Source organism: Anomaloglossus baeobatrachus, chromosome 7 (assembly GCF_048569485.1).
Source record: "Anomaloglossus baeobatrachus isolate aAnoBae1 chromosome 7, aAnoBae1.hap1, whole genome shotgun sequence".
Classification (NCBI taxonomy): Eukaryota; Metazoa; Chordata; class Amphibia; order Anura; family Aromobatidae; genus Anomaloglossus; species Anomaloglossus baeobatrachus.
Genome location: NC_134359.1, coordinates 287,480,416 through 287,496,237, shown reverse-complemented (window position 1 = coordinate 287,496,237; position 15,822 = coordinate 287,480,416). Strand labels below are relative to the sequence as shown.

The following is a 15,822-nucleotide window of genomic DNA, read 5'->3' as shown; positions in this document are numbered from 1 at the left end:
CCTCCCTGTGCTGAGATCTGCAGTTGCTTCCCCCTCCTCCCTATGCTGGAGATCTGCAGTTGCATCCCCCTCCTCCCTATGCTGGAGATCTGCAGCTGCATTCCCCTCCCTTTTCTGGAGATCTGAAGCTGCATCCCCCTCCTCCCTATGCTGGAGATCTGCAGCTGCATCCCCCTCCTCCCTGTGCTGGAGATCTGCAGCTGCATCCCCCTCCTCCCTGTGCTGGAGATCTGCAGCTGCATCCCCCTCCTCCCTGTGCTGGAGATCTGCAGTTGCTTCCCCCTCCTCCCTATGCTGGAGATCTGCAGCTGCATTCCCCTCCTCCCTGTGCTGGAGATCTGCAGCTGCATCCCCCTCCTCCCTGTGCTGGAGATCTGCAGTTGCATTCCCCTCCTCCCTATGCTGGAGATCTGCAGCTGCATTCCCCTCCTCCCTATGCTGGAGATCTGCAGCTGCATCCCCCTCCTCCCTATGCTGGAGATCTGCAGCTGCATCCCCCTCCTCCCTGTTCTGGAGATCTGCAGCTGCATCCCCCTCCTCCCTATGCTGGAGATCTGCCCCTGCATCCCCCTCCTCCCTGTGCTGGAGATCTGCCCCTGCATCCCCCTCCTCCCTATGCTGGTGATCTGCAGCTGCATCCCCCTCCTCCCTATGCTGGAGATCTGCCCCTGCATCCCCCTCCTCCCTGTGCTGGAGATCTGCCCCTGCATCCCCCTCCTCCCTATGCTGGAGATCTGCCCCTGCATCCCCCTCCTCCCTATGCTGGAGATCTGCAGCTGCATCCAGCTCCTTGCTATGCTGGAGATCTGCAGCTGCTTTCCGCTCCTCCCTATGCTGGAGATCTGCAGCTGCATCCCCCTCCTCCCTATGCTGGAGATCTGCAGCTGCATCCCCCTCCTCCCTGTTCTGGAGATCTGCAGCTGCATCCCCCTCCTCCCTATGCTGGAGATCTGCAGCTGAATCCCCCTCCTCCCTATGCTGGAGATCTGCCCCTGCATCCCCCTCCTCCCTGTGCTGGAGATCTGCAGATGCATCCCCCTCCTCCCTATGCTGGAGATCTGCAGTTGCATCCCCCTCCTCCCTCTCTTCACTTATGGTAGACCGTTTTCCTGCTTATAGAGAAGGCTTCTGATTACAGACAGGACAAGGGACCGTCAGGCGGCTGAAAAGTGGATGCTATTTAATGGGTGTATTAGAGAGTTTCACCTTGCCCTGCTGCGCTGTAGGAGCAGAATGGAGCGTGGTTTGCTGCGTCCAGTGATGAGCGCTCGCTGCAGGTTCGATCGTTTGACAAGAAGACGGAAGACGTTTTGGAGAATTGGAGAAGAGAGGTCAGAGGTTACAGAAGAGGACGATGTGACTGACGGATGGAGCCACGGCTGCTCTCGCCTGGAGGCCACTGACGAGATGGGAAGGAGCTGAAGCTGGAAGATGGATCTCAAAATTGTCTTCCAGATCATGGAGGAAGCGGAGAGAGAAAGTGACGGGAGGCGAGTGACGAGGCTCCTCTCTATGACCGATGAGTACCGACTAATACAAGAGTCAGACGAGGAAAGTTCTAGACTCTCAGAGCAATTTCCGCAGCGCTGTCCTGACTCTACCTCAGTGGGCAAAGCAGGATCAGGCATGTTGCATTTCAATATGTCTGATCTATTGTTTTCACCAGGCATAAAGTCAAAACCTGAGGAGTCGCATTTTCCTCTCCTGATAAAAACACACAAAGACAATAATCTGAGATCTGGGTGTATGTGTCTAAAATGTATGGACCGCCTTAAAGGACTCCCATACGGAAACCCAGAATCTCAGTGGTCCAGTTGTGTTTCATCTGATCTATTTGTTTCCATATTGGGGCACAGTGGAGAAACCCTAAAATCTGAAAAATAATTCGGTCCAGCTTCACGAGGCTGACAACAGGAGCTCCAGACTCTCACAATGATTGGACTGTTCATTGCAGGGACACCAGTCTGTGGCAATGCTTGAATTTAAGCTAAAAACCCTCCTATGAAGTGCACTGAGGAGCAGTGACATTCCACCTCCCCTGAGGAGCAGTGACATCCCACCTCCCCTGAGGAGCAGTGACATCCCACCTCCCCTGAGGAGCAGGGCCATTCCACCTCCCCTGAGGAGCAGTGACATTCCACCTCCCCTGAGGAGCAGTAACATTCCACCTCCCCTGAGGAGCAGTGACATTCCACCTCCCCTGAGGAACAGTGACATTCCACCTGGCCTGAGGAGCAGTGACATCCCACCTCCCCTGAAGAGCAGTGACATTCCACCTCCCCTGAGGAGCAGGGCCATCCCACCTCCCCTGAGGAGCAGTGACATCCCACCTCCCCTGAGGAGCAGTGACATCCCAACTCCCCTGAGGAGCAGTGACATTCCACCTCCCCTGAGGAGCAGTGACATTCCACCTCCCCTGAGGAACAGTGACATTCCACCTCTCCTGAGGAACAGTGACATTCCACCTCCCCTGAGGAGCAGTGACATTCCACCTCCCCTGAGGAGCAGTGACATTCCACCTCCCCTGAGGAGCAGTGACATTCCACCTCCCCTGAAGAGCAGTGACATTCCACCTCCCCTGAGGAGCAGTGACATTCTACCTCCCCTGAAGAGCAGTGACATTCCACCTCCCCTGAGGAGCAGTGACATTCCACCTCCCCTGAAGAGCAGTGACATTCCACCTCCCCTGAGGAGCAGTGACATTCCACCTCCCCTGAGGAGCAGTGACATTCCACTTCCCCTGAAGAGCAGTGACATTCCACCTCCCCTGAGGAGCAGGGCCATCCCACCTCCCCTGAGGAGCAGTGACATTCCACCTCCCCTGAAGAGCAGTGACATTCCACCTCCCCTGAGGAGCAGTGACATTCCACCTCCCCTGAGGAGCAGTGACATTCCACCTCCCTGAGGAACAGTGACATTCCACCTCCCCTGAGGAGCAGTGACATTCCACCTCCCCTGAAGAGCAGTGACATTCCACCTCCCCTGAGGAGCAGTGACATTCCACCTCCCCTGAGGAGCAGTGACATTTCACCTCCCCTGAGGAGCAGTGACATTCCACCTCCCCTGAGGAGCAGTGACATTCTACCTCCCCTGAAGAGCAGTGACATTCCACCTCCCCTGAGGAGCAGTGACATTCCACCTCCCCTGAAGAGCAGTGACATTCCACCTCCCCTGAGGAGCAGTGACATTCCACCTCCCCTGAGGAGCAGTGACATTCCACCTCCCCTGAGGAGCAGTGACATTCCACTTCCCCTGAGGAGCAGTGACATTCCACCTCCCCTGAAGAGCAGTGACATTCCACCTCCCCTGAGGAGCAGTGACATTCCACCTCCCCTGAGGAGCAGTGACATTCCACCTCCCCTGAGGAGCAGTGACATTCCACCTCCCCTGAGGAGCAGTGACATTCCACCTCCCCTGAAGAGCAGTGACATTCTACCTCCCCTGAAGAGCAGTGACATTCTACCTCCCCTGAAGAGCAGTGACGTTCCATCTCCCCTGAGGAGCTTTGACTTCCCACCTCCCCTGAGGAGCAGTGACATCCCACCTCCCCTGAGGAGCAGTGACATCCCACCTCCCCTGAGGAGCAGTGACATCCCACCTCCCCTGAGGAGCAGTGACATCCCACCTCCCCTGAGGAGCAGTGACATCCCACCTCCCCTGAGGAGCAGTGACATCCCACCTCCCCTGAGGAGCAGTGACATTCCACCTCCCCTGAGGAGCAGTAACATCCTACCTCCCCTGAGGAGCTTTGATCTCCCACCTCCCCTAAGGAGCTTTGACGTTCCACCTCTCCTGAGGAGTTGTGACTTCCCACCTCCCCTGAGGAGTTGTGACTTCCCACCTCCCCTGAGGAGCTTTGACGTCCCACCTCCCCTGAGGAGCTTTGACGTCCCACCTCCCCTGAGGAGCTTTGACGTCCCACCTCCCCTGAGGAGCTTTGACGTCCCACCTCCCCTGAGGAGCTTTGACGTCCCACCTCCCCTGAGGAGCTTTGACGTCCCACCTCCCCTGTGGAGCTTTGACGTCCCACCTCCCCTGTGGAGCTTTGACGTCCCACCTCCCCTGTGGAGCTTTGACGTCCCACCTCCCCTGTGGAGCTTTGACGTCCCACCTCCCCTGTGGAGCTTTGACGTCCCACCTCCCCTGTGGAGCTTTGACGTCCCACCTCCCCTGTGGAGCTTTGACGTCCCACCTCCCCTGTGGAGCTTTGACGTCCCACCTCCCCTGAGGAGTTTTGAGGTCCCACCTCCCCTGAGGAGCTTTGAGGTCCCACCTCCCTTGAGGAGCTTTGACGTCCCACCTCCCCTGAGGAGCTTTGACTTCCCACCTCCCCTGAGGAGCATAACATTCCACCTCCCTTGAGGAGCAGGGTCATTCCACCTTCCCTGAGGAGCAGTGACATCCCACCTTCCCTAAGGAGCTTTAGCATACCACCTCACCTGAGGAGTTTTGACGTTCCATCTCCCCTGAGGAGCTTTGACTTCCCACCTCCCCTGAGGAGCAGTGACATCCCACCTCCCCTGAGGAGCAGTGACATCCCACCTCCCCTGAGGAGCAGTGACATCCCACCTCCCCTGAGGAGCAGTGACATCCCACCTCCCCTGAGGAGCAGTGACATCCCACCTCCCCTGAGGAGCAGTGACATTCCACCTCCCCTGAGGAGCAGTGACATCCCACCTCCCCTGAGGAGCAGTGACATTCCACCTCCCCTGAGGAGCAGTAACATCCTACCTCCCCTGAGGAGCTTTGATCTCCCACCTCCCCTAAGGAGCTTTGACGTTCCACCTGTCCTGAGGAGTTGTGACTTCCCACCTCCCCTGAGGAGTTGTGACTTCCCACCTCCCCTGAGGAGCTTTGACGTCCCACTTCCCCTGAGGAGCTTTGACGTCCCACCTCCCCTGAGGAGCTTTGACGTCCCACCTCCCCTGAGGAGCTTTGACGTCCCACCTCCCCTGAGGAGCTTTGACGTCCCACCTCCCCTGTGGAGCTTTGACGTCCCACCTCCCCTGTGGAGCTTTGACGTCCCACCTCCCCTGTGGAGCTTTGACGTCCCACCTCCCCTGTGGAGCTTTGACGTCCCACCTCCCCTGTGGAGCTTTGACGTCCCACCTCCCCTGTGGAGCTTTGACGTCCCACCTCCCCTGAGGAGCTTTGAGGTCCCACCTCCCTTGAGGAGCTTTGACGTCCCACCTCCCCTGAGGAGCTTTGACTTCCCACCTACCCTGAGGAATTTTGACATTCCACCTTCCCTGATGAGCTTTGACGTCCCACCTCCCCTGAGGAGCATAACATTCCACCTCCCTTGAGGAGCAGGGTCATTCCACCTTCCCTAAGGAGCTTTAGCATACCACCTCACATGAGGAGTTTTGACGTTCCATCTCCCCTGAGGAGCTTTGACTTCCCACCTCCCCTGAGGAGCAGTGACATCCCACCTCCCCTGAGGAGCAGTGACGTCCCACCTCCCGTACGGAGTTTTGATGTCCCACCTCCCCGTGAGGAGCTTTGACGTCCCACCTCCCCTGAGGAGCTTTGACTTCCCACCTCCCCTGAGGAGCTTTGACTTCCCACCTCCCCTGAGGAGCTTTGACTTCCCACCTCCCCTGAAGAGCTTTGATATTCCACCTTCCCTGATGAGCTTTGACGTCCCACCTCCCCTGAGGAGCAGGAACATTTCACCTCCCCTGAGGAGCAGGGTAATTCCACCTTCCCTGACAAGCAGTGACATCCCACCTTCCCTGACGAGCAGTGACATCCCACCTTCCCTAAGGAGCTTCAGCATACCACCTCACCTGAGGAGTTTTGACGTTCCATCTCCTCTGAGGAGCTTTGACTTCCCACCTCCCCTGAGGCGCTTTGAATTCCCACCTCTCCTTAGGAGCAGTGACATCCCACCTCCCTTGAGGAACTTTGACTTCCCACCTCCCCTGAGGAGCATTGACGTTACACCTCCCCTAAATCGATTATAATGTAACACTTGAGGGGGAGGGGAGAGCTCACTATTTACGACCTAAAAACCATATCTGGCCGGCAAGACGGGGTTCCTCTTTAGCTTTGGGTCATCTCATCACCCTCTGTAAATTGGTTTACCTTGTATACAGCCGGCTTAAAGGGGTTTTCCCCACAAACAAAATTGATTTTAATCAATAGATTTTGGAATAATAATAAATTCCACAATTGGATGTGTTTAAAAAATATATCCCTATGCGGAGATAATGTGTCCCTGCTGTGTACTGTGTAATGGCCGTGTCTGACCGTAAAGGGACATGGTCTGATCACACCACAGCTCCTGGGCAGGGAAGGATGCAAAAGAGTATACAAGTATACAGACTGTGATGGTGGAATATGGGGGGGTTGTGTATCATGTTGTGAAGGTTCATATTTTAGGCGTGTATTGTCTGTGGGTAATCACCCCCTGTAGTGTTTCTGTCCCTATGTCTGGGGGAGGGGGGCCTAAACTTTCTCCTTGCCTGAAAAATTAGTCAGTCTGTTTGAGAACTTCATGAGAAGCAGGAAGATTCATCCTTTGGGGCAGTAGCTGAGGCTCCCCAGAGATACCTGGACATTTATCGGTTACTGGACTATATTCCTGTTTCTGGACTATGTTTACCCTCTTTATTATGGATTATGTTATGGACCGTTTGATTTGCTTGGAATAAACTTGGTTTACTCACTCATCTCTCGCTCTGTTGATTGTGTGACATGGGCGAAGGACCCCGTCACACATACATTACAGCATGGGATCACAAATGATTCTTTCTGTGAGGTAAAACATTTAAACGGGAAAAAAGGCAGGTTTAACTCACAGAAAGAATCAGCTATCATTCCGTGCCGTGCTGTAATGTTTGTGTACATTCATGTCCCTTGTAATCCTTTTTTTTCTATTTCTTTCCACACAGGCAGAACAGGGATGCCAAAGAGAAGCTGGAGATGGACTGGTCAGACAAGGTGGAGGCGTACGACATCGACGACCAGTGCGGAAGATACAATAATCAAAGCACCGACATCCAGTTCCATCACAACTCATCCAAGTTTGAGGACAAGTACGTCCAAAAATAAGGTGGGGTGGAAGGTAACAGGTACCCACTGTTCACCCCAGTATCATACTCACCAGGATCTAGGAAGCTGAGATATGAGGAGCTGTTTGTTGGGGATCTCACGTTATAAGTCTATGGAGCCGTCCCTGCACCGCAAATATTGAGGGACAGACAATCACCGCTGCCGTCGTTTTTGCCCTGAAACTGATTTGTCTGTGGCAGCGTCTGATTGTCTGACGCCTTTTATCTTTAATGAGCCCCTCCAGTGCTCCGACCGTCTGCAGGAAGACGAGGTGCAAATATCAAACCTAAGCAGGTAATAGAAAATCAATTATTTCCCAGCATTGAAGCATCACAATTCTATTACATATATTCTCTCATCCGGAAAAGGCTTACCTAAACAAATCTCTGCATATTCATATACCGGTCACATGGGAGACGTCATCCTTGTACATAGGAGCAGTATTATAGTAGTTATATTCTTGTACATAGGGGCAGTATTATAGTAGTTATATTCTTGTACATAGGAGCAGTATTATAGTAGTTATATTCTTGTACATAGGAGCAGTATTATAGTAGTTATATTCTTGTACATAGGAGCAGTATTATAGTATGTCCAAGAAAATTGAGGGAAGGTCCAGCTCACCAAGGACTGACCTGCTGGTTGTAATCAAAGTCCTGCGCACGGAACAAGGCTCGGCAACCATCCAAATTGAAGTAGAAAAAAAGGTTTCCAGCGCCAAGGATAAAGTATAAAATCCTTTTTTATTGAAAATAAGGCAATAAAAATCCAGCAAATACCATTATAGGTGTCAGAAAAGTTGCAGAACAACGCGTTTCGACGCTTCAGGTCTTAGTCATGTTCTGAACATGACTAAGACCTGAAGCGTCGAAACGCGTTGTTCTGCAACTTTTCTGACACCTATAATGGTATTTGCTGGATTTTTATTGCCTTATTTTCAATAAAAAAGGATTTTATACTTTATCCTTGGCGCTGGAAACCTTTTTTTTTTTTTCTACTTTTTTTCTATTTCAGTATTATAGTAGTTATATTCTTGTACATAGGGGACAGTATTATAGTAGTTATATTCTTGTACATAGGGGCAGTATTATAGTAGTTATATTCTTGTACATAGGGGCAGTATTATAGTAGTTACATTCTTGTACATAGGGGCAGTATTATAGTAGTTATATTCTTGTACATAGGGGCAGTATTATAGTAGTTATATTCTTGTACATAGGGGCAGTATTATAGTAGTTATATTCTTGTACATAGGAGCAGTATTATAGTAGTTATATTCTTGTAGATAGGGGGCAGTATTATAGTAGCTATATTCTTGTACATAGAGGGCAGTATTATAGTAGTTATATTCTTGTACATAGGAGCAGTATTATAGTAGTTATATTCTTGTACATAGGGGGCAGTATTATAGTAGTTATATTCTTGTACATAGGGGGCAGTATTATAGTAGTTATATTCTTGTACATAGGGGCAGTATTATAGTAGTTATATTCTTTTACATAGGGGCAGTATTATAGTAGTTACATTCTTGTACATAGGGGCAGTATTATAGTAGTTATATTCTTGTACATAGGGGCAGTATTATAGTAGTTATATTCTTGTACATAGGGGCAGTATTATAGTAGTTATATTCTTGTACATAGGAGCAGTATTATAGTAGTTATATTCTTGTAGATAGGGGGCAGTATTATAGTAGCTATATTCTTGTACATAGGGGGCAGTATTATAGTAGTTATATTCTTGTACATAGGAGCAGTATTATAGTAGTTATATTCTTGTACATAGGGGGCAGTATTATAGTAGTTATATTCTTGTACATAGGGGCAGTATTATAGTAGTTATATTCTTGTATATAGGGAGCAGTATTATAGTAGTTATATTCTTGTACATAGGGAGCAGTATTATAGTAGTTATATTCTTGTATATAGGGGCAGTATTATAGTAGTTATATTCTTGTACATAGGGGCAGTATTATAGTAGTTATATTCTTGTACATAGGGGCAGTATTATAGTAGTTATATTCTTATACATAGGGGCAGTATTATAGTAGTTCTATTCTTGTACATAGGGGCAGTATTATAGTAGTTATATTCTTGTACATAGGGGGCAGTATTATAGTAGTTATATTCTTGTATATAGGGGCAGTATTATAGTAGTTATATTCTTGTACATAGGGGGCAGTATTATAGTAGTTATATTCTTGTACATAGGGGGCAGTATTATAGTAGTTATATTCTTGTACATAGAGGGACTACCACCCGAAGCATACGGTTAGATTAGAGAAGAAATGGTTCAATGACAATAAAGTAGAGGAGCTGAATTGTCCCCACAGTCCCCAGACCTCAACCCAATCCAATACTTCTGGGTGAAGAAAAAGCTGTATACATCCCCAAGTGAGCGACGAGTATACAACAACACTGGGAATGTGGAGACGAGAGCTGGAGGCAGAATTCAGTAGAGACATGCTCGACTCTGATCGAGAGCCTAGAAGGATTCAGGAGGGTGAAAGCCAAAGGGGATTTACAAAATATTAACTAAAAAATGTATGCTGAATAGCTGCAAGTCATATTTACATATGAGATTGCCAAGATGATTGTTTGTAAAATTAAGCCTGTCCCACGCTCAAGGCAGTGGGTGGTTAGATATGGAAAGTGAAAAGCAAAAGTGCAAAACATTGTTACCCTTTTGCTTGCCAGTGTAAATGAAACAGCAGTGTTGTCGTAGTAGGGAAAATCCTTTCACTGAACGGCTGGAAGTCCTCAGCACTAATCCACCTAGAAGTATAGCCAGCAAGGACGTGAAGGGAGAATATACAGTATATCACAAAGTGAGTACACCCCTGACATTTTTGTAAATATTTTATTATATCTTTTCCTGGGACAGCACTGCAGATCTGACCCTGTGATACAATGTACAGTGTCAGTGTGCAGCTTGTATAACAGGGTAAAGCTGGTGTCCTCTAAATAACCCAACATACAGTCATTAATGTGTAAACCGCTGGCAACAAAAGTGAGTACACCCCATACCAAATTGTTCCCGATTAGCCATTTGTCCTCCCTTGTGTCATGTGACTCATTAGTGTTATAAGGTCCCAGGCGTAATTGGGGGGCCGGGGTGTTATATATGGTGTTTTCGCTCTCACACTCTCTCATACTGGTCACTGGAAGGTCATATGGCTCCTCATGGCAGAGAATTCTCCGAGGATCTGAAAAAAAGAAGCGTCACTCTACATAAAGATGGCCGAGGCTATAAGAAGATTGTCAGCACCCTGAACCTGAGCGGCAGCACAGCGGCCAAGACCATACAGTGGTATAACCAGACAGGCTCCACTCAGATCAGACCTCGCCATGGCCGACCACAGAAGCTGAGTGCACGAGCTCCACGTCTTATACAGAGGACGTCTTTTCAGAATAGATGTATGAGGGCGACCAGCATTGCTACAGGGGTGGGGGATCCGTCTGTCAGTGCTCAGACCATACTCCGCACACTGCAGAGGTTACAGGGGTTGGGAGTCCGCCTGTCAGTGCTCAGACCATACACCGCACACTGCAGAGGTTACAGGGGTGGGGGATCCGCCTGTCAGTGCTCAGACCATACTCCGCACACTGCAGAGGTTACAGGGGTGGGGAGTCCGCCTGTCAGTGCTCAGACCATACTCCGCACACTGCAGAGGTTACAGGGGTGGGGGGTCCGCCTGTCAGTGCTCAGACCATATGCCGCACACTGCAGAGGTCATAGGGGTGGGGGGGGTCTGCCTGTCAGTGCTCAGACCATACTCCGCACACTGCAGAGGTTACAGGGGTAGGGGTTCGCCTGTCAGTGCTCAGACCATACGCCACACACTGCAGAGGTCATAGGGGTGGGGGGGTCTGCCTGTCAGTGCTCAGACCATACTCCGCACACTGCAGAGGTTACAGGGGTGGGGGGTCCGCCTGTCAGTGCTCAGACCATACGCCACACACTGCAGAGGTCATAGGGGTGGGGGGGTCTGCCTGTCAGTGCTCAGACCATACTCCGCACACTGCAGAGGTTACAGGGGTGGGGGGTTCGCCTGTCAGTGCTCAGACCATACTCCGCACACTGCAGAGGTTACAGGGGTGGGGGATCCGCCTGTCAGTGCTCAGACCATACTCCGCACACTGCATCACATTGCTCTGCATGGCTGTCATCCCAGAAGGAAGCTTGTTCTAAAGATGATGTACTAGAAAGTCCTCAAACAGTTTGCTGAAGACAAACAGACTAAGGACATGATTACTGGAACCATCCTGTGGTCTGATGAGCGCAAGATAAACATATTTGGCTCAGATGGTGTCAGTATGTGTGACAGCACCAGGTAAGGGGGACAAAGACAAATGTGACCTGCCTACAGTCAGGCATGGTGGTGGAGGATTATCATGGTTTGGGGCTGAGTGCTGCTGGCTGTGGACGGCTACAAATTGTTGAGACTTGTGACATACTGAAGCAGAGCATGATCCCCTCCATTCCACCATGATAATGACCCCAAAGACCTCCAAGACCACCACTGCTTCATTAAAGAAACTGAGGGTAAAGGTGCTGCACCGGCCAACCGTATCCAGACTTAAACCCTGTGGGCCTCCTCAAACAGAAGGTGGAGGAGCGCAAGGTCTCTAACACCCACCAGCTCTTTGATGTCGTCATGGAGGATGGAAGAGGTCCAGCGGCTCCTGTGAGGCTCCAGTGACCTCCAGGCCCAAACGAGTTAAAGCCATGCTGGAAAATAATGGCGGCCGCACAAAGTATTAACACTTGGGGCAGAATTTGGCCTTTTTCACTTAGGGGTGTACTCACTTTTGTTGCCAGCGGTTTGTACATTAATGGCTGTGTGTTGAGTTATTTAGAGGACACCTCAGCTTAGCAGACAGGGAAACGGACCGCGGAGCGAGAGGTTACCCAATCAAATCCCCAAATGACAGTACCTCCCCCCCCCTCCGTCTACAAGGGGCCATCGGAGAGAGGGCGACATAACAAGAATCAATTAGAAATGTAAGAGGAGGATATATAACATTTTTTCCTTACACCTTGCTTTCATTTTTGGCTGATTTTTTTACTTCTGTGAAGTGACCACTAGATGGCAGCAGATCCCTATGTAATTCATGGAAACTTGGGATCCGGATTAAAGGTGAAGAGTAAATGGTTAAATGACGTCCTGGGACGTAGAGTATCCCGATAAAGGCGCCGCCATTCATCTCCGAGGCGTCTTTACACATTCGATCGTCCGATCCGCAATACGGCGTCTTATTTATTCAGTGGGGATTTTAGCAGCTAAAATCCGCACAAATGGGAATGTCTCTCTCTCTCTGCGCGGCTCATCCCGTCCATCCGCCAACGGCGTTCATAAACTAATGAGATTGGCGCCCATGTATTACATATAGGGCAATGGCGCATTAATATTAGGGATGCGTCCGGCTGGATCCTACTTTAGGGGACGCAGGGTTCACCCCTATTAAATGATAAGCCGGGGCTCCGAGCTCCGCACAAGAAGCGTCAGATGTCAGCGGATGTAATAAGCGCTCATTCATCACCCGCAGCGGTAATTGCACCTTATTTACAGGCACTGTCCTTCTCCAGAGCTAATTAGGTAATTTATTATTCTCTCCTGTCCTGTATCAGACACGGAAATGTAATAAATGGAATTAACCCTAAGTGGGAAAAAAAAAATATAATATATATACAGTACAGACCAAAAGTTTGGACACACCTCATTCAAAGAGTTTTCTTTATTTTCATGACTCTGAAAATTGTCGATTCACATTGAAGGCATCAAAACTATGAATTAGCACATGTGGAGAGAAATACTTACCAAAAAAGTGTGAAACAACTGAAAATATGTCTTATATTCTAGGTTCTTCACAGTAGCCACCTTTTGCTGTGATTACTGCTTTGCACACTCTTGGCATTCTCTTGATGAGCTTCAAGAGGTAGTCACCGGAAATGGTTTTCCAACAGTCTTGAAGGAGTTCCCAGAGATGCTTAGCACTTGTTGGACCTTTTGCCTTCACTCTGCGGTGCAGCTCACCCCAAACCATCTCGATTGGGTTCAGGTCTGGTGACTGTGGAGGCCAGGTCATCTGGCGTAGCACCCCATCACTCTCCTCCTTAGTCACATAGCCCTTACACAGCCTGGAGGTGTGATTGGGGTCATTGTCCTGTTGAGAAATAAATGATGGTCCAACTAAACGCAAACCGGATGGAATAGCACACCGCTGCAAGATGCTGTGGTAGCCATGCTGGTTCTGTATGCCTTCCATTTTGAATAACTCCCCAACAGTGTCACCAGCAAAGCCCCCCCACACCATCACACCTCCTCCTCCATGCTTCACGGTGGGAACCAGCCATGTAGAGTCCATCCGTTCTCCTTTTCTACAAAGACACGGTGCATGGATCCAAAGATCTCAAATTTGGACTCATCAGACCAAAGCACAGATTTCCACTGGTCCTAATGTCCATTCCTTGTGTTCTGTAGCCCAAACAAGTCTCTTCTGCTTGTTGCCTGTGCTTAGCAGTGGTTTCCTAGCAGCTATTTTACCATGAAGGCTGCTGCACAGAGTCTCCTCCTAACAGTTGTTCTAGGGATGTGTCTGCTGCTAAAACTCTGTGTGGCAGTGACTTGGTCTCTAATCTGAGCTGCTGTTAACCTGCGATTTCTCAGGCTGGTGACTCGGATAAACTTATCCTCCACAGCAGAGGTGACTCTTGGTCTTCCTTTCCTGGGGCGGTCCTCATGTGAGACAGTTTCTTTGTAGCGTTTGATGGTTTTTGCCACTGCTCTTGCGGACACTTTCAAAGTTTTCCCAATTTTTCGGACTGACTGACCTTCATTTCTTAAAGTAATGATGGCTATTCGTTTATCTTTACTTAGCTGCTTTTTTCTTGCCATAATACAAATTCTAACAGTCTATTCAGTAGGACTATCAGCTGTGTATCCACCAGACTCCTGCACAACACAACTGATGGTCCCAATCCCATTTATAAGGCAAAAAAATCACACTTATTACACCTGACAGGTGCTGTGAAGGGAAAACCATTTCCGGTGACTACATCTTGAAGCTCATCAAGAGAATGCCAAGAGTGTGCAAAGCAGTAATCAAAGCAAAAGGCGGCTACTGTGAAGAATCTAGAATATAAGACATATTTTCAGATGTTTCACACTTTTTTAAGTATTTCATTCCACATGTGATAATTCATAGTTTTGATGCCTTCAATGTGAATCTACAATTTGTCATGAAAATAAAGAAAACTCTTTGAATGAGAAGGTGTGTCCAAACTTTTGGTCATCTGTACTGAGCATATATATTGTGTGTACATATATATATATAATTTACTGTATGGCCACTAGTGGCCGCCATAGGAAGGCAGTTGAGACAACAGATTTTTGCACTCTGCCTTCTAACCTCTCTGATATCTATGATCAGCGCAGGGTGATTCGGGCATCGACCCACAGACTTGTGGTTCGTAAGCAACCTGGGAAGAGTTAATCTCTGCTGGTCTGCTTGTTAGACTCCTTTAATCACATGCTGTGGTGGGAGCCAGTCACATTCGCTCCCCTCCTATATATGCTGAGTGGACAATTCCTTTAATGCCAGCTATAGCTTCCCCATACTGGTCTGGTGAGGTGCGGTGATCCAGAGTTACTGGTGGTTGTAGTACTTTGTTGCTGTAAGCAGTTGTGGTGTCCTTTTGTTGCTGCCTTCCTGCTCTTGCTTTTCTATTTAAGGCCACTTTACACACAGCGATATCGATACCGATATCGCTAGCGTGGGTACCCGCCCCCATCTGTTGTGCGACACGGGCAAATCGCTGCCCGTGTCGCACAACATCGCCCGGACCCGTCACACGGACTCACCTGCCCTGCGACGTCGCTGTGACCGGCGAACCACCTCCTTTCTAAGGGGGCGGTTCGTTCAGCGTCACAGCGACGTCACAGCTGCGTCACTGAACCGCCGCCCAATAGAAGCGGAGGGGCGGAGATGAGTGGGACGTAACATCCCGCCCACCTCCTTCCTTCCTCATAGCGGCCGGGAGGCAGGTAAGGGGAGCTTCCTCGTTCCTTCGGTGTCACACGCAGCGATGTGTGCTGCCGCAGGAACGAGGAACAACTTCGTTACTGCTGCAGTAACGATATTTGAGAATGGAACCCCGTGTCACTGATGAGCGATTTTGCACATTTTTGCGACGATGCAAAATCGCTCATCGGTGTCACACGCAGCAACATCGCTAATGCGGCCGGATGTGCGTCACCAATTCCGTGACCCCAACGAGATTACTTGAGCGATGGCATAGCGTGTAAAGCCCGCTTTAGTCTCTCATTGCTTGTTCCTGTGTGTTTGCAGTGTGTATGAGTTTTGGTCTTTATCTGTGTTACCATCTCACTCCTGCTCCTTCCCTCTCTGGGAGGGGGGACACTTTGTTTCTGGTTAGGAGAATAGTAAGGTATAGGACTCCAGCATCTCCACCATCAGGGGTAATCCAGAGATTAGGGATAGCCTAGGTTCCCCTAATGTGAGGGCATAGGACTCCGTCATCTCCACCATCAGGGGTAATCCAGAGGTTAGGGATAGCCTAGGTTCCCCTAATGTGAGGGCATAGGACTCCGGCATCTCCACCATCAGGGGTAATCCAGAGGTTAGGAATAGCCTAGGTTCCCCTAGTGTGAGGGCATAGGACTTCGGCATCTCCACCATCAGGGGTAATCCGGAGGTTAGGGATAGCATAGGGTTCCCTAGTGTGAGGGACAGTGCCCCTCGG

General features: G+C 49.7%; 1 protein-coding gene across 1 annotated transcript in view; it reads left to right on the top strand.

The window, feature by feature from the left end:
- Positions 1 to 15,822, top strand: part of TEKT4 (tektin 4) — a 39,296-nt gene that overhangs the window by 12,491 nt on the left and 10,983 nt on the right. Inside the window, exon 3 of the mRNA XM_075318331.1 lies at positions 6,897 to 7,040. Within this exon, the coding sequence (XP_075174446.1) occupies positions 6,897 to 7,040 (144 nt within the window). The remainder of the gene's footprint in view (positions 1 to 6,896; positions 7,041 to 15,822) is intronic.